Consider the following 21999-nt stretch of genomic DNA (forward strand, 5'->3'; position numbering starts at 1 on the left):
CTGCCCCTCCTTCTCTCCCTCTGACCCCAAGTTGCTATTTAAAATCCTGTTTGTTTGAGTTAGCTATTGCTCATCATCTAACATCTGAATAACTGATTTTGATTGTGTTTCTATCAATACCTTTGGTCGTTTTGTTGTGTTAGAGGCAATATATGGGTGTAAGTGATTTGGTGTGCAGTTTTATTCTAGTGCATGTTCTGTGTACTGCAGACTGGTGGTTAAACACACACCTTTACCCATTCAAGGGCTGTTGGCTAATGTTTGTTGCTGGTACTTAGTTGCCCTTGAACTGAGGGTTTTGCGAGGCGCATTTCTGAGGGCAGTAAAGATTTGATCACATTGCTGTGAATCTAGAGTCACGTGTAGGCTGGACTGAGTAATGACAGCTGATTTCCTTCCCTATAGGACGTTGCTGAAGCCGACTGAGTTTTACAACAATCGATCGTGCCATCCTTTCACGCATTTCTTTTAAATTTCTTGTATTCCAGTTTCAGCAGTTGCTGTAGAAATATTTAATCTGTATCCTGCAGATCTCTGCATCATCTCTGGTACGCTGTCTCCAAGGCATTCTATACATGTATTAAAAAACAAGAGGAAAACTAGGGAGAAAGTAGAAACACTGAAGGATAAAGGAGGGAACTTGCGCTTGGAGGCAGAGGATGTGGGTGAGATAATAAGTGAGGACTTCGCATCAGTATTCACCCAGGAAAAGGATATGGAAGATAGGTGCAGGAATAGGCCATTCGGCCCTTCGAGCCAGCACCACCATTCATTATGATCATGGGTGATCATCCACAATCGGTATCCTGTTCCTGCCTTATCCCCATAACCCTTGATTCCACTGTCTTTAAGAGCTCTATCCATCTCTTTCAAGAAAGTATCCAGAGAGTTCGCCTCCACTGCCTTGTGGGGCAAAGCATTCCATATATCCACCACCCTCTGGGTGAAGACGTTTTTCCTCAACTCTGTTCTAAATGGCCTGCCCCTTATTTTTAAACTGTCCTCTGGTTCTGGACTCACCCATCAGCGGAAACGTGCTTCCTGCCTCCAGAATGCCCAATCCCTTACTAATCTTATACGCCTCAATCAGATCCCCTCTCATCCTTCTAAACTCAAGTGTATACAAGCCCAGTCGCTCCAATCTTTCAACAAATGATAGTCCCGCCATTCCGGGAATTGACCTCGTGAATCTATGCTGCACTCCCTCAATACCAAGAATGTCCTTCCTCAAATTTGGAGACCAAAACTGCGCACAATACTCCAGGTGCGGTGTCGCCAGGGCCCTGTACAGCTGCAGAAGGACCTCTTTGCTCCTAATAGTGTGGAGCATGCTAACATGCTCGGGCATTTTGAGATCAAGAAAGAAGGGGTGTTGGATCTCTTGAAGAGCATTATGTTGGATAAGTCCCCAGGGCCCAATGGTATCTACCCCAGGTTATTGAGAGAAGCAAGGGAGGAGATTGGGGCTTGACAGAGATCTTTATATCCTCATTAGCCCGTGGAGAGGCCTGAAGGACTGGCGATTAGCTAATGTTCCCTCCCTATTCAAGAGGGAAATAGGGATAATCCAGGAAATGACCGATCGGTGAGTCTTCCATCGGTGATTGGGAAACATTTGGAGAGAATTCTTAAGGATAGGTTTTATACGCATTTGGAAAAGCGTTCCCTAGTCAGGGGCAGTCAACATGGCTTTGTGTGGGCCAGGCCGTGTCTGTCTTGATTGAATTTTTTTGAGTATGTGACAAAAGCGATTGATGAGGGTAGAGCAGTGGATGTTGTTTGCATGGATTTGAATAAGGCTTTCAGCAAGGTCCCTCATGGTAGGCTCATCCAGAAGATTGAGATACATGGGATCCACAGTGACTTAGCCGTGTGGATTCAAAATTGGCCTGCCTGTAGAAGGCAGGGGGTAGTGGTGGAAGGGTGTTTTTCTGTCTGGAGGTCCTTGACTAGTGGTGTCCCTCTTTGGGAGATCAAATGTTAAGGAAAAGTATACAGTTAATGGGAGGACCCTGAACAGCATTGATGTACAGTAGGGTCTTGAGGTTCAAGTTCATAACTTCTTGAAAGTGACCATGTAAGTAGATAGGCTGGTAAGGAAGGCATATGGCATGCTTGTCTTTGTTGATCAGGAAATTGAGTGCAACAGTCAGGATGATACAGCTTTATAAGACTTTGGTTAGGCCACATTTAGGGTATTGTGTTCAGTTCGGGCTGTCTTATTACAGGAAGGATGTGGAGACTTTGGAGAGAGTGCAAAAGGGGTTTAGCAGGATGCTGCCTGGATTAGAGGGTATGAGCTGTAAGGAGAGACTAGGAAAACTCAGGTTGTTTCCTCTGGAGTGGCAGAGGTTGAGGGGAGACTTGATGAAGTCTATAAAATTAGTACATGCATAAATAGGGTTGACAGTCAGAATCTTTTCCCTAGAGTTGACATTTCTAAAACTAGGGAGCATGCATTTAAGGTGAGAGGGGAAAGTTCAAAGGAGGTGTGGGGGGCAGGTTTTTACAGAGTATTAGAAGCCTGGAATGCACTGCCAGGGGTGTTGGTGGAAATCATCATTTCCAAAAGGTAGAAGTAAGGAAATCATCATCGCAAACCATCATAGTCGATGCGGAACTAGCATTCTGTGGCATTGTGAATAGTTCTGGACACTTCAGGAAGGATGTGAAGAAATTGGTGTGGGTGCTGATAAAATTCTTGTGATTGTTTTTGTTGCGCTCATTCCTAGACCTAAAGGGTTAGAGGAACTCAGCAGGTCTGGCAATATGGAGAGTGAGCGTTTTGAATCTAACCTACACTATTCCATGTACGTCCATATGCTTATCCAATGACGACTTAAATGTACCTAAAGTTGGCAAATCTACTACCGTTGCAGGCAAAGCGTTCCATTCCCTTACTACTCTCTGAGTAAAGAAACTGCCTCTGACATCTGTCCTATATCTTTCACCCCTCAATTTAAAGCTATGCCCCCTCATGCTCACCGTCATCATCCTAGGAAAAAGGCTCTCCCTATCCAACCCTCTGATTATTTTATATGTTTCAATTAAGTCACCGCCCTCAAGTCCCTCAGCCTTTCCTCGTAAGACCTTCCCTCCATACCAGGCAACATCCTAGTAAATCTACTCTGCACCCATTCCAAAGCTTCCACATCCTCCTCATAATGCGGTGACCAGAACTGTACGCAATACTCCAAGTGCGGCCGCACCAGAGTTTTGTACAGCTTCACCATAACCTCTTGGTTCCGGAACTTGATTCCTCTACTAATAAAAGCTAAAACACTGTATGCCTTCTTAACAGCCCTGTCAACCTGGGTGGCAACTTTCAAGGATCTGTGTACGTGGACACCGAGATCTCTCTGCTCATCTACACTACTGAGAATCTTACCATTAGCTCTGTACTTTGCCTTCCGGTTACTCCTACCAAAGTGCATCACCTCACACTTGTCCGCATTAAACTCCATTTGCCACCTCTCAGCCCAGCTCTGCAGCTTATCTATGTCTCTCTGCAACCTACAGCATCCTTCGTCACTATCCACAACTCCACCGACCTTCTTGTCGTCTTCAAATTTACTAACCTATCCTTCTACGTCCTCATCCAGGTCATTTATAAAAATGACAAACAGCAGTGGACCCAACACCGACCCTTGTGGTACACCACTAGTAACTGGTCTCCAGGATGAACATTTCTCATCAACTACCACCCTCTGTCTTCTTTCAGCAAGCCAATTTCCGATCCAAACTGCTATATCTCCCACCATCCCAATCCTCTGCATTTTGTACAATAGCCTACTGTGGGGAACCTTATCGAACGCCTTGCTGAAATCCATATACACCACATCAACCGGTTTACTCTCATCTACCTGTTTGGTCACTTTCTCAAAGAACTCAATAAGGTTTGTGAGGCACGACCTTCCCTTCACAAAACCGTGCTGACTATCCCTAATCAATTTATTCTTTTCTAGATGATTATAAATCCTATCCCTTATGACCTTTTCCAACACTTTACCAACAACTGAAGTAAGGCTCACTGGTCTATAATTACCAGGGTTGTCTCTACTCCCCTTCTTGAACAGGGGAACCACATTTGCTATCCTCCAGTCATCTGGCACTATTCCTGTAGACAATGATGAGTTAAAGATCAATGCCAAAGGTTCGGCAATCTCCTCCCTGGCTTCCCAGAGGATCCGAGGATAAATCCCACCCGGCCCAGGGGACTTATCTATCTTCACCTTCTGAAGGATTTCTAATACCTCTTCCTTGTGAACCTCAATCCCACCTAGTCTAGTAGACCAACTGGGAAGGTGTCCAGAGCAAAGATGGTAAAAGCCAGCCAATTTGCGTGTAGAAAATAACGTGCTTTTAAAAACTGTTAATCTGCTTTATAAAATTATTTTATGGGATGTGGTCATTGCTGCTTGGGTTTGCCTTTGAGAAGATGGTGAGCTGTCTCCTTGAGCAGTTAGAGTCTTTGGCATGTAGGAACAGCCACAGTAGTGTTGGAGAAGGAGTTGGACCCAGTGACAGTGAAGGAGTGGCAAGATAATTCCAAATCAGGATGACGAAAGCTTTGGAAGGTTCATTTGATTTATTGTTGTCATATTTACCTAGGTAGAGTGAAAAGTTTTGATTTGCGTGCAGTACAGGCAGATCATACCATACAAAATGCATAAGGGTAATAGAACAGAGCAAAGAATACAATGTTATGGTCGCAGAGAAGGTGCACAAAGAGTGAGCTCAACATTAGGTTTAAAATTTGAGAGGTCTAATAATGGCGGGGAGAAAGCTGTTCTTGCATCTATAGCTACGTATGTTTAAGCTTGTGTTTCTTTTGCCTGACGAGATCGGCAGAGATTATAGCAAGAGTAGGAGGGCTCTGCCTTCCTGAGGCAATGGGAAGTGTAGAGGAGTGAATGGATGGAGGATTGACTTCCATGGTGGACTGGGCTGAGTCCACAACTCTACAGATTCTTACGGTCCTGGGGACAGCAGTTGTCATGCCAAGCTGTGATGCATCCAGATTGCTTTCTAAGGTGAATCAATTAAAAATTGAGTCTTTATAGAAATGATTACTTTCCTTAGCCTACTGAGGAAGTAGACGTGTTGGTGTGCTTTCTTAGCTGTTGCTTCCATTTGGCTGGACCAGGACAGATTGGTTATTGTCACTCCTAGAAATTTGATGCTTTCGATCCCCTCACTCCATTGACGTAGACAGGGGTGTGTCGTCATCCTTGCTTCCTGAAGTCAATGATCTGATGTTGTAGGAGAATTCGCAATCTTTACACCATGCCACCAAGCACTCCATCACTTCCTTCTATTCCGTTTCATCATTGTTTGAGATCCGGCCTGCAACAGCGTGTTGCCAGTGAACTTGGTTTTGATTAAAGACCAGACTAAAGACTGCATTCCTGCTGTTTGTTATAATGGTGTTAAGGGTCTCCATTTAAAAACAGAAAGCACCCCAGGTTTTGATCCTCGAGTCCAAGCATTCTGACTTGACTGAAGTATGATGCGTGGAGCCACAGAAGTGAACACTTAACCTCCATTCCTCGATTGTTGTTACATTATTGCTGATGTAACCCCACTATTTAGAAAAGGGAGATAAAGAGAAAACAAGGAATTACAGGCAGGTTAAACGACATCAGTCGTAGGGAAAATCCTGTAAAAGATTTGATCACGGAGCACTTGGAAAACAGTGACATGCTTGATTATTGTCAGCATGGATTTATGAAAAGGGAATAATGCTTGAGAAATCTACTGGAATTTTAAGGATATCACAAATAGAGTTAATGAGGGTGGGGCGCAGTGGATGTGGTTTGCTTGGACTTTCAGAAGGCTTTCGATAAGGTCCCACAGAAGAGATTGATGTGTAAAATTAGTGTATGCAATTGTGGATAGGGTACAGACATGTATAGAGAACTGAATCTGAAGAATTTGAGTGGCATGGTGGCTCACTGGTTAGCACTGCTGCCCCTCAGCACCAGGGACCTGAGTTTGAAGCCAGCCTCGGGCAACGGTCTGTGTGGAGTTTTGCATGTTCACCCCATGTCTGCGTGGCTCCCATAGTCCAAAGATGTGTAGGTTAGGTTTGAAGGAATATGAATCACCTGGATATAATGGAATGCTCTGCCCCAGAAGGCAGTGGAGGCCAAGTCTCTGGATAGTTTCAAGAAAGAGATAGAGCTCTTAAAGATAGTGGAATCAAGGGCTATGGGGATAAGGCAGGAACAGGATGCTGATTGTGGATGATCAGCCATGATCATAATGGTGGTGCTGGCTCGAAGGGCTGAATGGCCTACTCCTGCACCTATATTGTCTATTGACTGGATGCACTACACCAAGTTCTGAAGGAGATAGCTGCGGAATTATTAGAATCAGGGAGAGTCCCAGATGACTAGAAAATTGCTAACGTAACATTTATGAAAGCAATCAGGCAGAAGACAGGAAATTTGTTGGCTAGTTAGCCTGATCTTGGTCATGGATGAGATTTCATTTAAGGGTAAGGTTGTGGAGGACTTGGACATGGTCAAATAGGGCTGAATCAACATGGCTTCATCAAGGGAGATCATGCCTGTTAGAATTCTTTTGAGGTGGTTATGAGCAAGTTAGACAAATGAGAGCCAATGAATGTGAGATAATAAAATGTGAGGCTGGATGAACACAGCAGGCCCAGCAGCATCTCAGGAGCACAAAAGCTGACGTTCTGGGCCTAGACCCTTCTAGGCCCGAAACGTCAGCTTTTGTGCTCCTGAGATGCTGCTGGGCCTGCTGTGTGCATCCAGCCTCACATTTTATTATCTTGGATTCTCCAGCATCTGCAGTTCCCATTATCACAGACCCAATGAATGTGATCTGTTTGGATTTCCAGAAGGACTTTGATAAGGTGCTGCATAAGAAAAGACCCCATGTTGTTAGGGGCAAGGTACTGGCATGGATAGAGGATTGGTTGACTGGTACAGGGTAGGCAGTAGAGATTGAGATTTTCTTTTCAGGATGGCAGCCAGTGTCCAGTATGCCCACATGGGTTAGGTTTGGGACTACAACCGTTAATGTCACATATTAACGATCTTGATGGAGGAACTGGGGGCTTTGTTGCTTAGTTTACAGAAGAAGCAAAGATGGGTGGGGGGGCAGGTAGTGTTGGGGAAGGGGACGACGAAGTGGCTGAGGCTGCAGAAGGACTTGGGCATGCTAGGAGAGTGGCAAAGAAGTGGCAGATGAAATACTGTGTGGGAGAGAGTGAAGTTATGCAGTTTGGTAGGAAGATTAGAGGTGTAATCATAGAGGGGAAAGACTTTGAAAATCTGAAGTACGAAGGGACTTGGGAGTCCTAGCTCAGGATTCTCTTCAGGTTAACATGTATATTCATTTGGTAGTTAGGAAGGCAAATACAATGCTAGCATTTATTTTGAGAGAGGTGGAATACAAGAACAGGAATGTATTGCTGTATAAGGCTCAGGTCAGACTGCATTTGGAATATTGAGCTGTTTTGGGTCTCGTATCTAAGGGAAGATGTGCTGGCGTTGGAGGGCTTCCAGAAGAGTTTTACAAGAATGATCCTGAGGTTGAAGGGTTTGTCATATGAGGACTGGTTGGGGATCAGTGCCCTTTGGAGTTTAGAGCAATGAGGGAAGATCTGATTGAAACTTAGAGAATACTGAGACACTGGATAGAGTGAGAGAAATTGGCTCCACTAGTAGGGGAGACTAGGACCTGAAGGGATCCCTTTAGAACTGAAACAGGCGGGATTCTTTCGTCCCAAAGGTGTTTAACTCATTGCCACAAAGGGCAGTGAAGGCCAAGTCATTATTTGTATCTAAGACAGACAGGTTCTTGAGAAGTAAGGGAATCAAAAATTACAGGGAGAAGGCAAGAGAATGGGGTTGAGAAAGATTTCTGCTGTGATCGAATGGCAGAGCAGACCTGATGGGTTGAATGGCCTAATTCTGCTCCTGTAACTTATAATGTAATGATTCATGGGATGGCTGGACCAATGCAGGAAAAGAGACTGTTGTCTAGAAGAATGGGGTGGGTGTTGGGGGCGGGGGGAGGGGGGGTACCGGTAGAGGGGAGGGAATGATAGAAACCTATAAAATTCTAACAGCACTGTAAAGATAAATGCAGGAAGAACACCCCCAGACTATCCAATCATCCCTCAATCTTACAATTTCCCCAACATCATAAATCTCCTCTGTCCCCTCTGGTGTAGTCTCACTCTTTCTGTGATAGGTGACCTGAATTTTTGGAACAACTGTTTTTATGCATTCACCAGCGAAAATGTTTACATTCTAACCTTGAGTAATCTTTGCATCCTAGACAATGGCAAACAGAGTGCAGGAGGATGAGTTTGTACGATGTTTGGCCAAGCTGCTGCGAAGCCACGGTAAGTCAAATGGAAAAACTCCTTCCTCTGGTGAGGGACAGGGGAAACGGTGTGGGATGAGGTGGCATCACCTTTAAAATACAACTAGGCATTTAGGAGTGAAATCAGGCAACACTTGATATAAGGTAGGTAAGTGAGCACCTAAAAAGACACAGATCAGTTCACCAGTGTCAGTGTAGTTTCATGAAGAGCAAGTCATGCTTGACAAACTTGCTAGAGCTCTTTGAGGATGTAACCAGCAAGGTAGATAAGGAGATCCGGTGGATGTGATATATCTAGATGTCCAGAAGGCATTTGACAAGGTGCCACATAAAAGACTGATCTAGTAGGTTATATCCCAGGGTGTTAATTGTAGAGTGTTGGCTTATATAGAGGATTGGTTGGCTGACAGAAAACAGAGGGTTGGGATAAATGAGTCCTTCTCTGAATGACGAACTGTAAGTAGTCAGGTGCTGCAGGGTTCAGTTCTCAGGCGTCAACTATTTACAATCTGTATGAATGATCTGCAAGTGAGGACAGTGTAACGGAGCAAAATTCACATGTGATACGAAACTAGGAGGGAAAGCAGCCCGTCATGAGAGAGTTCACAGATATTGATAAACCAGAAGAATGGGCCAGAATCTGGCAGATGGAGTTTAATGTAGATCAGTGTAAGGTTCTCCGTTTTGGCCGGAAAAGGAAAAGGAAAAATAATTTAAATAGAAAGCAGATTCAAAGTACGTCAGTACAGAGGGATCTGGGTTTCCTTGGGGATTAATCACAGAAAGTGGGTATGGCGATGTTGCATATGAGGAGAAAGGCAAATGAAACCCTGGCATTTATTGCAAAAAGTCTAGATTATGAAAGTAAAGAGATGTTGATACTTTTTTTTTAAATCATTCGTGACCTGGGCATTGGCTAGGCCAGCATTTGTTGCCCATCCTTAACTAGAGGACAGTTAAGAGCCACTATGTCACTATGGGCCTGGATTCAGATGTAGGACAGCAGATAATGGGAACTGCAGATGCTGGAGAATCCAGGATAACGAAGTGTGGAGCTGGATGAACACAGCAGGCCAAGCAGCATCTTAGGAGCACCAAAGCTGATGTTTCGGGCCTAGATGCCCTCATCAGAGAGGAGGACAGCAGTTTCCTTCCCGAAACGACAGTGAACCAGATGGGTTTCTTTTGACAGTTGTTTTGTGGTCATCATAAGTTCCCTAATTCCAGATTTTTATTGAATTTCAAATTCCACCAAGGCAGGATTTGATCCCAGGTCCTCAGAAGATTCCCTGGGTCTCTGGATTAATGGAGTAATGATCGTGCCAGTAAGCTGTTGCCTCCCCCTATATAAAATGTTGGTGAGCCCATACCTGGTGTATTTTGTCCAGTTTTTGGTCTCCTTACTTGAGGAAGGATGCAGTGGCACTGGAGGCAGTTCAGAGGAGGTTTACCAGGCTGAGGAGTGGCAGGTGGCATTAAATTTAAATAAATGTGAGGTGCTGCGTTTTGGAAAGGCAAGTCAGGGAAAGACTTGTATACTTGATGGTAAGCTCCTGGGGAGTCTGGTTGGCTTGGATATGTTGGACCAAAGGGTCTGTTTCTGTGCTGCATATCTAAATGACTCTGAACAGGCTGATTTTGGAGATGAAAGGACTGTTGTGTGAGAAGTGATTGAATAGCTTGGGATTGTACACAATGGAGTTCAGAAGAATGAGGGGAGACCTGATTGATGTACATAAAATACTAAAGGAGATTGGTAGGTTGGACGTGGAACAGGTGTTCCCCCTTGTGGGACAGTCTCAAATAAGAGGTCATGGATGTAGAGTGAGAGGAAGTAGGTTCTTGGCAGAGATGAGAAACTACTTCTGAATCTGGAATCACTGCCCCAGAGTGCAGTGCAAGCAGGATTAGCTAACAGATTTGTGAAAGATACAGGTATGGTTGATGAAAAGAGGATAAAGGGTGAGGGGGTAACGAGTTGTAGAGCTGGATGAACACTGCAGGCCAAGGAGCATCAGACGAGCAGGAAAGCTGACATTTTGGGCCTAGACCATGCTTCAGAAAATTGGGATGGGGAGCAGGAAGGACAGTGGAGTTGATACTAGGATAAGATCAGCCATGATCATGTTAAATGTCGGAGTGGGCTGAAAGGAATGAATTTCCTACTGCCATTCATAATTCCTATGTTCCTATGAACACGTCCTCTCACACAGGGTAGTGAATCCATACTTTCTACCCACCACTACCCCTCACTGAAATTAAGAATTACGTTGATAGATTTTTAGTTAAGACAGTCAAGGGATATGCCCTGAAGTATTTGTGTTGAGCCAAAGATAAATTGTTATCTAATACAATAAGATGAATGGGCTGAATGGCCTCCTGTTCTGTGTCAGGATGTTTGTTTTAATTCGAGGCTGCTCTGATAACAAGTAAATGAGCCTTCAAGCTTGGGGGCTATGACTGAAGGTTTCATTTTGTGGGAGGTACCAGATGTACTGAATTTGTGCAAATTATAGATACAGGCTGAAGTCCTGGAGGCATTAGTGTTTAGAAACTAAAAGATTAAAAGCAAATGAGACAAATTTCTTTTTGACTCAGGATAATGAAATTGTGTGATGTTACAAACACAGGAAATGCTGGGAGAGTTCCAGCATCTGCAGTGTTTTTCTTTTACTTATGTTACCAGGTTTGCAGCAGATAATTAATACATTTCCTGGAGAAAAGGACCTTAGCAAGATGTTAGGTAGGTGGGAATTGCTCTCTCAGAAAACCTGTTGGGTTTAAAGGTCATCTTCCAATTCCTTAAATATTCTGCATTCTTCTTTTGAAACATCATATGTCTCAGTGCCCAAGTTCCTCCTTAATTGATAACGGAGGTAAGGATGACATTTGGTGTATGGGAAAAGCTGTTTGTAATCTGGGAATCCTGCACTGGTTATGGTTGATCTATATTTTATCCATTACAGTAATGTCTCCACCTCCAAAAGCCTTTACTGGCTGCATGATGTCTTTGAGCCAGCTGTTATGACCCATTTGGAAAAAAGCTTTGATTCCCGAGACCCGCTGTTACCAGGAACATCATAAAAGTTGATTTAATCAAAGCGCGCACAGTCCTGATTTACCTGTCTTTTGGAATCAAATTTACAGGAAACTTGCTGATCGGGTTCCTACACTTATCACCAGTGGCTCTTGTTTGCAAATAAGTAAATTCTAATCATAAGTAAACAGGACTATCAGCATATAGCTTTACTAGTTAAAACCGTAACCCTTTTCTAAATTCCTTATATACATACAAAAAAAATCATTTTATGGATGAAGGAGGTTTAAAAAAAATGAGGACCCAACTCAATAGCACTGGTCCACGGGGCTCATTGAAATGCTCTTTCTTTCTTGCCAAGACGTTCTGTTCTTCAATCTGCTTTCTTTCTCTAGGTTCTTTCGGGCTTTTTGCAAGAGGAGTGGGGCAATTGATACACTGACTTCAAATTTCTTAGTTACTGGTTAAAGGCAGCAGCTCACAACAACTGGTGGGAGGAAATACCTGACTTGCTTCAGGTATTTTTATCACAGGGAGCGAGAGTGCAAGATGCACCACCTGCCCTCTGAGTTGAAAGGATTCTCAACGAATCATACAAGCTGTTCAGAGACAATGGGAACTGCAGATGCTGGAGAAGCCAAGATAATAAAGTGTGAAGCTGGATGACCACAGCAGGCCAAGCAGCATCTCAGGAGCACAAAAGCTGACGTTTCGGGCCTAGACCCTTCATCAGAGAGGGGGATGGGGTGAGGGTTCTGGAATAAATAGGGAGAGAGGGGGAGGTGGACCGAACATGGAGAGAAAAGAAGATAGGTGGGGAGGTAGGGAGGGGATAGGTCAATCCAGGGAAGACGGACAGGTCAAGGAGGTGGGATGAGGTTAGTAGGTAGGAAATGGAAGTGTGGCTTGAGGTGGGAGGAAGGGATGGGTGAGAGGAAGAACAGGTTAGGGAGGCAGAGACATCCCAGCATCCCAAAACCAGCCCAGCCTGTCTCTTCCTCCCTAACCTGTTCTTCCTCTTACCCATCCCTTCCTCCCACCCCAAACCGCATCTCCATTTCCTTCCTACTAACCTCATCCCACCTCCTTGACCTGTCCGTCTTCCCTGGACTGACCTATCCCCTCCCTACCTCCTGACCTATACTCTCCTCTCCACCTATCTTCTTTTCTCTCCATCTTCGGTCCGCCTCCCCCTCTCTCCCTATTTATTCCAGAACCCTCACCCCATCCCCCTCTCTGAAGGGTCTAGGCCCGAAACGTCAGCTTTTGTGCTCCTGAGATGCTGCTTGGCCTGCTGTGTTCATCCAGCTTCACACATTATACAAGCTGTTCAACTATCCTGGAACTAATTAGGGAATTGTTGGACTGATGACCTTTGACATCACGACTGCCCAAACCAATCTGCTACCTAACGTTGGCCAAACCACGTTCTCCACACACAGCCAGGTGCTGGGCCATCTGTGAATATCTTCCCTACCTCTGGCCCAGAGGTGTGTGATAACACCTCTAAACAGGTTGATTCGAGATATGTTAAAACAAAATATCCCCCATTGTTTTCATAAAGTAGCAATGTTAAACACCAATCACATGGTTTTAATAACTGGTTTTTAATAGTGCTGTAATTCCACTCCTATGAGTTTAAAATAGTCCTTTTTCCATCTTAGTCTACAGTTGAAAATAAAATGATACTGTCTCCCTGCAGCCTGAAATTGTATAAGTTACTACAAAAATGTTAGTGTGTTTGTTTTTGTTCACGAGTCCATGAGTTCCTTCAAGAATGGTATTAACAACTTCAATGGAGAAGATTGAATCTCGATTACTAGAAGTCAGACTTACATTTATGTAAGGCTGTGCACTGCTTCAGGATTCAATTAATAGCCAATTAAATGCTTTTCAAATGTGGTCACTATTGCAGCATTGGAAGCACAGCCATCTTTCTCTCAGCACGTTCTTACAAGCAACAATGATTTGGATTATAAAAAAGAAGGTATGGTTGGTGGCGTGTAGACAGTGAAGCAGGTTTTCTAAGATTACAAAGGAATCTTGATCAAATGGGTCAAAGAGCTGAAAAATGGGCAGATGGAGTTCACTCTGGATAAATGGAAGGTATTGTGTTTTTGGTATAACAAACAAGTGTAGGGCTTATACAGCTTATGGTAGGGCCTTGGGTAGTGTTAGAGAATGTAGGGACCTCAGCGTTCAGGTACATAAATCTATAAAGTTTGCATCACATATAGACAAGATGATTAAAAAGACTTTTGGCACACTTCTCTTCATTGAGTCCTTTGAGGATGAGAGTTGAGACATTATGTTGAGGTCGTACAGGACATTGGTGAGGCCTCTTCTGGAGCACTGTGTCCAGCTCAGTTATAGGAAGGATATTATAAAGCAGGAGAAGGTTCAGAAGGCATTTACCAGGATGTTGCTGGGTTTGGAAGGTTTGAGTCATAAGGAAAGGCTGGATAGGCTGGGACTTCTTTCACTGGAGTGTAGACGGTTGAGAAGTGATCTGATAGAAGTTTATAAAATGAGGTAGAGATAAGACCATAAGACATAGAAGTGGAAGTAAGACCATTCGGCCTATCGAGTCCACTCTGCCATTTAAATCATGGCTGATGGGCATTTCAACTCCACTTCCCTGCACTTTCCCCGTAGCCCTTGATTCCTTGTGAGATCAAGAATTCATCGATCTCTGCCTTGAAGGCATCCAAAGTCCCGGCCTCCAGTGCACTCCTTGGCAATGAATTCCACAAGCCCACCACTCTCTGGCTGAAGAAATGTCTCCTCATTTCAGTTTTAAATTTACCCCCTCTAATTTTAAGGGTGTGCCCACGGGTCCTCATTTCCCCGCCTAACGGAAACAACTTCCCAGTGTCCACCCCTTCTAAGCCATACATTATCTTGTAAGTTTCTATTAGATCTCCCCTCAACCTTCTAAACTCTGAGTACAATCCCAGGATCCTTAGCCGTTCATCATACGTTAAACCTACCATTCCCGGGATCATGTTGATAGCAGTTGTCTTTTCCCTAAGATAGGGAGTTTGAAGACCAGTGGGTACATTTTTAAGGTGATAGGAGAGAGATTTAAAAAAGACATGAGGCAAATTGTTTACACAGAGGATGGTTCGTGTGTGGAATGAACTTCCTGATGAAGTGGTGGATGTGGGTACAATTACAACATTTAAAGGACACTTGGATGGATATACGAACAGGAAAGGTTAGAAGGGATATGGGCCAGGAGGAGGCAGGTGAGACTCGTTTAGTTTGGGATTATATTTGACATAGACTGGTTAGACTGAAGGGTCTGTTTACATGCTGTATGACTCTGTAACTAGATTGTTTTGCTTTAGTGATGCTGTTTAAGGGATGGGCATTGATGCAGGACATTGGAAAATAAGGCTCAGTTCTGAAGAATAATCATTGGACTGGAAGCATTGACTCTGTTTCTCTCTCCACAAACACTGCCAGACTCTCCAACACTTTGTTTCATGTCAGATTTCGAGCATTGGCTGTACTTTGCTTTTACTTTAGAAAACTAAAGCTCCTGTTTGACATTTTCTTCCACTTGGGAGACAGGGCTTTGGTTGAGTATCCTATCAAAAAGGCAGCACCCTTTGACAATGCAGCAGGCCCTCAGTACTGTGCTGGGAAGTCAGCTCGGTTTGTGTTAGCAAGTTTCTGGAGCAGGCTTGAGTGGATAGCTCTCTGACTTTGAGAAGTGAGTGCTACCAACAGAGCCACGACTAACCTTGAATCATAAACCAATACAATGCACCAGAAGGATGTTCAGCCTATTATGCTTGTGTTGCCTCTGAGCAAGATCTCCAATTAGTTCCACTCCCTGTGCTATCATAGAATCCCTACAGTGTGGAAACAGGCCATTCAGCCCAAGTCCACACCAAAGAACATCCTACCCCTAGCTTCAAAGTAATTATTACACCTGCTTCCTTCCTTGAGCAGAATGTTCCAGATTGTAACTGAGTGATTATGTTTAAAAACATTTTCTCATGTCTCCTCTGGTGTTTTCAGCAATTATTGTAAATATAATGCTCCAAAAATGAGCAGGAGTGCAGTTGCCAGAACCAGGAAGTGTTGTTTCAGGATAAGATGTCAACCAGTTAAGATAGAGATTAAATCTTTCATCACTGAAAGTTGAGGAAATTTAGAAATCTCCATCCCAGAGTACAGTGAGGGCTCAATTATTGAGTATATTCATAAACCTTAGATTAACAGATCTTTTAGAATTGAGGAAATTATGAATGCATGATTAGCATGGGAAGATAGTTGTTCTAGAAGAGAACTGAATTTTGCTGGTTGGTGAAGGGAGCTCAAAGCCCAAATGGCCAGCTTTGGTTTCTATTTCATTCCTCCTTGGATTAAAGAACAGGAACCTTTGTCCAGTCCTCCTGATGCAGCAGTATGCTCCTCTCAGGAAACAGGGGGTCCCTGTCTTGATTCATGAGGGTGTCACACTTATGGGTGTCTTTGTTACATATGTGAATGTATCTCTGGTGCCCTTTGTCCAGGTGACTCTGTACTGAATGGGACAAGTACTCTGTCGCTGTTAACTGCTGGCCTCCAGCTCCTCCACAATCTCTTTGAGCAGCACCTCCTGCCACGCAAGTACCAGCATGGGTTCATCGCACTGCCCTCCCACCCTTCTGATACTGCCTCTGTCCTTGAGGTGCAGTTTCTTTTCGATGTTCTACAGAAAACCGTCTCGTTGAAGGTTGGTGAAACTTTACACGTTATTTTTTGTATGGTCTTGGCTTTTAAGAATGTGCCTTGAATTTCCATTGATAATATCATTGATCATGTTTTCTTCACACTAGAGAGCGTCTTTGATATTCGTAGAGTTGGTGCAGGTGCTTTTGTAATGCATATTTGTTTTCTTCTAGACATTCAGGCTCCTCTACAACGTCCCCACTAAACATTTGCCAGCGGAGATAGTACAGGTTTAGATATAGAGTATCTAACGCTTGTTGTGTTTTAGAATCCTGATGTCAGAAATCTGTCTTTCCCAATATCTGGGTCTCTGCTCTCGAGTTATCCAGTCTAGAATGCAATCCAGGTATCAGCTGGCGTTAAGATGCAAAGCAAGTGAAATTGTAGTATCTCTTTCTCATTGCGATTAGTTCTATGAATGGAACAGAATAAAAATCTTTTGTGCCTGTGTTTGTGGAACAATACAGTTTTATCAAGTCTTTCTTTTGGGATTATTGGATGTCTTTGCCCCGTGTGTTTGGCGTGGGTGGGGGGAGAGGAAAAGCATGTGGATATGCGCACACATGCACCGAAGGTTGGAGCTCAGGGAGAATATCTGTACATGTTTGTTTTGAGGGAGAGGGGAGACCAGTGAGTCTATGTTTAGGGATTGGTTATCTGTGCATCTTCCTTCCTTCTCGTTCTGAATCTCTGTAAAGTACTATCTCTTTTCTTCCAGTTGGTACATCCCCCAGGTCCCAAACTCCAGACATCCGTGAAGATCATGGCTTTTAAATCTCTCAGATTTTTAGAGGTATGTATAATGTGCCATTTCCTTCCAATCAGGGTCACTGGTTGGGTAGCTCTGTTGTCTGTCTGTAGCAGACAGCTGGAATCGTTTGACCTCAGCTTCTTCCTTCCTGTGGATGAGACTCTGTTCAGCTGCAATACACTTCAACACATAACAACAACTTGACATTAAAGGTGCTTTTTAAATGTCGTCAGATTTCCCGTGTCTCACTATCTGGCTGTCTCTAATCTGAGATCTGACCCTGTGTGGGTAGTAGCTCATGGATTTAAAGTGATTAAACACGCCAAGATGAATCATAAGACAGAGTGCGGCACCCACTTACACATTAGGTCAGATGACCAAAAGCTTGGTCAAAGCATTAAGCATCAGCGGCCCCAAAATGTTAACTGACTTTTTTTTCTACACAGATGCTGCCAGACCTGCTGAACCTTTCTGGCAACTTCTGTATATTTAGATTAGATCCCCTACAGTGTGAAAACAGGCCATTCAGCTCAACGAGTCCACACCACCCCTTGAAGCATCCCACCCTGACCCATCCCCCTATAACCCACCCCCCTATAACCCACACATCCCTGAACACTACGGGCAATTTAGCATGGCCAATCCACCTAGCCTTCACATCTCTGGACTGTGGGAGGAAACCGGAGCACCCGGAGGAAACCCATGCTGACACTGGGAGAATGTGCAAACTCCACACGGTTTTTGTTACTGATTTACAGCATATGCACTTGTTTTGGTTTTTATTTAGTTAATTTTTAAGGACTGTTTTGAATGAAGAGAGTGAGGTGGAGAGGTGCAGCGAGGGAATTCCAGAGTCACTGAGTCATTCAGTATGGAAACAGACCCTTTGGCCCAACCAGTCCATGCTGCCTATAATCCCAAACTAAACTAGTCCCATCTGCCTGTGCTTGGCCCATATCCTTCCAACCATTTCTTGTTCATGTGTTTATCCACATGTCTTTCGAACATTGTAACTGTACTTGCATCCACAACGTCTTCCGAAAGCTCATTCAATGCACTAAGCACTCTGTGCAAAAAAGATTGCTCCTCATGTTCTTTTAAATCTTTCTCCTCCAATATGCTCCAAGTCTTGAAATCACCCAAACAAGAAAAAGACACCTAACGTAGCTGTGCCCCTCATGATTTTATTAAACCACTATAAGGTCAACCGTCAACCTCCTACACTCCAGTGAAAATAAGTCCCAGCCTATCCAACCCCTCCTTATAATGCCAGTCCTCCAGACATGACAACACCCTGGTGAATCTCTCCTGAGCCTTCTCCAGCTTAATAATATCCTTCCTATAGCAGGGAGACCAGAACTTGCGGCCCAGGGAAATGAAAGTCAGGCTGCTCCAGTGATTAAAATCCGGGATGTGCAGGAGGTTGGAATTAACGGAGCTCAGATGGCACTCAGTTGTGTGGTTGTTGGAGATTGCAGTGATAGGGAGAGTTTTGAAAAGGAAGGTGACTAATTTAAAGTAACAATGTTACTCAGCCAGGAATCCAATCTTGGTCAGTGACCACAGACCTGCAATAGGATCAGGGCTTACACCAAGTTTAAATAAAGGGAGCAGACAAAAGTTCCACATTCTGGTAGATTAGGTCACTTTATTCCAAGCTTGTGAGACGCATTCACAAACAAACACAGAAGTTGCTGGAAAAGTAGAACTGAGGAGTCACCAAACCCAAAATGTTAACTCTATTTTCTTCACAGGTCTGCTGAGCTTTTCCAACAACTTCTGTTTTTGTTCCTGATTTACAGCATCTGCAGTTCTTTTGGTTTTTGTGAGACACGTTGTTTGGATGTAGTATTGTCAATGGGTATGGTGTGCTGCAAAGACAATATTGATCAGATCTAAACCTCTGATGAGCCGATGTAATAGAATATTGTGTTTCTCTGGATTGCATGATAAAGCCCTAAGCTCAGTCCACTGTTGTCTTCCAGTTGAAGCGGGTACCTCCTCACTGTTTGGAAGGGCTCCGGTCTGTCTACACACGACTCGAGATCCTTGTCTGTTCAAGCTGCATCAACACAATTGAGGTGAGTCTACGTCCTCTATCAGACACAAGAAGAGTGAGGGTGGGCCCATCAGCTGTCCAAAATGGACCACTTCTGATTATTTTAGGGAAGCAAGGGGCTTGCATTTGTATTGCACCTTTCCCATCCGCTCGCTGGTTAGTGACTTTGTTTTTGCAGTGCAAGGATTGGGCAATCAGTTTGCCCTCAGCCACACCTTGCAAACAACAGAAGTAGCACTGTAAGCGACACCCCACAGAACTGAATTTTCACCCCGCTCCTCCCCCACAACATACACACACAAACACGCCCACCTCCCAGCATCAACAAGTGCTGTTTTCACACTGAAATTATTGTCGAAGAACTATCCACTGAAATATTTTTAAGGACAGATGGTGATACAGTGCTAACATCTCTAGACTAACAATCCAGAGGGCCAAGCTACTGTTCTGGAGCACAGTATTTCCGTGGGGATGGAAGATTTCAAGAGTAGGGCCCATATTTTTAAGGTGAGAGGAGAGAAATTTGAAAAAGACGCAAGAGGGAACTTTTTTTAAACACAGCTTGGTTTGTGTGTGAAATGAACTGCCAGAGGAAATGATGGATGTGGGTACAGCTACAGCATTTAAAAGACAGAGGTACATATGTGAATAAGAAAGGTTTGGAAGGGTCGGGACCAGTTTGGTTTGGGATTATGTTCAGCATGGACTGGTCGGTCTGAAGGGTCTGTTTCTGTGCCATATGACTGAGTTTATGACAGCTGGTAGAGTTTAAATTCCAATAAGTGACTGAAAACTGCAACCATTACAGCAGCATGGTTACAAGGAAATCAAAGCTGGGACCTAAATATTCCAGGGATGTGACTTGTCAAAAAGACAGGTAAGAAGTTCTGAGGAAGGGTCATCAGACCCGAAACGTTAACTGATTTTTCTTCTCAGATGCTACTGGACCTGCTGAGCTTTTCCAGCAACTTCTGTTTTTGTTCAAGAAAGAAAGGATAGTGTGTGTAGTGTTATTTAGAGTAAGTACAATAGCAAACTAACATCATCGATTGGATGGTGTAGAATCCAATGTGTGAAGGTAAGCAATAATTGGTGGAATATCCTATCAGTGGAAGTGGTCTGTAGGCTTCCTCGTGAGCCTTGATAAGGAAGGGTTCATTGATTGTATTTGGAACAGTGTCCTAAAATAATGTCTAGGAAAACCTGTAGACAAGTCCCAGAGGATTGGAACTCTCCCAATGTAACACCTTTACTTAAAAAGGGAAGGAGAGAAAAGTATAGGTAACTACAGGCCAGTTAGCTTGTTATTGGGAAAATATTAGACCTTACTGTAAAGAATGTAGACAGCATTCAGGAATACAATAATCTAATCAAACAGAGGGTCTGGCTTCATGACTGGGCTGACGGAGCCATACAGCGTAGAAACAGGCCCTTTAGTTCATCAAGTCCGTGCTGACCCACAAACATCTAACTGCACTAATCCCATCTACCTGTACTTGGTCCACAGCCAGCTGTGCCCTGGCATTTTAAGTGTTGATCCAGGTGCTTAAATATTGTGAGAGCACCTACCTCCTCCACCCTGTCAGGCAGCACATTCCATATATCTACCACCCTGTGGGTAAAAAGAAATTCTCCCACTTACTCATCACCTTAAACCTGTGCCCTCTGGCCTTGCCTGTCTTTTTGAGAAGTTACATATCCCCGAATATTTTAGGCCCCAACTTTGATCTCCTTGTAACCATGTTGCAGTTTTTAATCATTAATTCAAACTTAAATACTACCCGCTGTCGGGGGGGATAAACAGAATAGATCAAGAGAATCTTTATGCCTCCCATAATCCCTCAAACAGATATAAGAAGGCAGTGACCCAGTGGTGGTATTGTTAATCCGGGGATCCCAGTCATGTTCTGGCGACCTGGGTTTGAATGCTGCCCCTGCAGATGGTAGAGTTTGAATTCAATAGAAAAGACTGGAATTAAGAGTCTAACAATGACCATGAATCCGTTGTCAATTGCTGGAAAAGCCCATCTGGTTCACTAATGTCCTTTAGGGAAGGAAGCTGTTAGCTTTACCCTGGTCTGGCCTACATGTGACTCCAGACCCATGGCAATGTTGTGCAGTCATAACGCTCGGCAATAAATCCTGGTCTAAATCCTGATTCTCACCATACTTGTCAGGCGATGTAGTGTGTCTGGGTACACAGCAAGCGGTGGTGGTTTTGGAGACGGGATATTTCCTTTAGCTCCGTGATGACCTGGAGGAAGGAGGAACAGCCTGTAAATCAGCCCATTGCTAACTGTGCTATTCCCTCCCCCCCGCCCCCCCCCTCCCCCCTTCCTTCCCCCTCCCCCTCTACCCAATGCAGGAAATTATCTCAGTCTGCGGTGGGGACCTGAGCTCTGCTCTCCCCTGGCTTGATTTGCACACGCTTAATTTCAGCAACAACTTCATCACCTCCCTGGACAGCTCACTGGTAAGACCATTTTTCAGAGTTTTCTATGGAGAATCTGAATGCACTGTTTGTTTAATAGGTAGCTGTGTGATGCATATCTACCCAGAGAACATGGAACATTACAGCGCGGTACAGGCCCTTTGGCCCTCGATGTTGCCCAACCTGTGAAACCTACACTGCCCTTATTCTGTGGGGCGTCAGCTAATTTCAGACTAGAATTGATAATAAAGACTTTAGAACTTTCCCTCCTGACTGACCTTCAATCAATTTTATGTTTTGAACTGATATACTCCAGAATACTGAGAGAGACAAGGGAGGAAATTGCTGGGGCCTTGAGGGAAACCTTTGTATCCTCACTGGCTACATGGGAGTTCCCAGAGGATTGGAGAATAGCCAATGTGGTTTGTTTGTTTAAGACGACTGGCAAGGATAATCCAGCTAATTACAGGCCAGTGAGCCTTCTGTCAGTGGTAGGGAAATTATTGGAGAGGATTCTTTGAGACAGGATTTACTGCCACTTGGAAATAAGTCAGCGTATTAGCGAGAGGCAACATGGTTCTGAGAAAAAGAGGTTGTGTCTCATTGACTTGGTTGGGTTTTTTTTGAGGAAG

The 21999-nt window shown here is 44.0% G+C and overlaps 1 protein-coding gene across 2 annotated transcripts in view; it reads left to right on the plus strand.

The window, feature by feature from the left end:
* stk11ip (serine/threonine kinase 11 interacting protein) overlaps positions 1-21999 on the plus strand; it is a 133759-nt gene that overhangs the window by 11637 nt on the left and 100123 nt on the right. For both annotated transcript variants that reach the window (XM_048534777.2, XM_048534778.2), the window contains exons 2-6: positions 8317-8383; positions 15928-16130; positions 16845-16919; positions 18863-18958; positions 21302-21409. In XM_048534777.2, coding sequence (XP_048390734.2) covers positions 8320-8383; positions 15928-16130; positions 16845-16919; positions 18863-18958; positions 21302-21409 — 546 coding nt within the window. In that variant the 5' untranslated portion in view covers positions 8317-8319. The remainder of the gene's footprint in view (positions 1-8316; positions 8384-15927; positions 16131-16844; positions 16920-18862; positions 18959-21301; positions 21410-21999) is intronic.

The sequence above is a fragment of the Stegostoma tigrinum genome, chromosome 7, assembly GCF_030684315.1.
Source record: "Stegostoma tigrinum isolate sSteTig4 chromosome 7, sSteTig4.hap1, whole genome shotgun sequence".
NCBI lineage: Eukaryota > Metazoa > Chordata > Chondrichthyes > Orectolobiformes > Stegostomatidae > Stegostoma > Stegostoma tigrinum.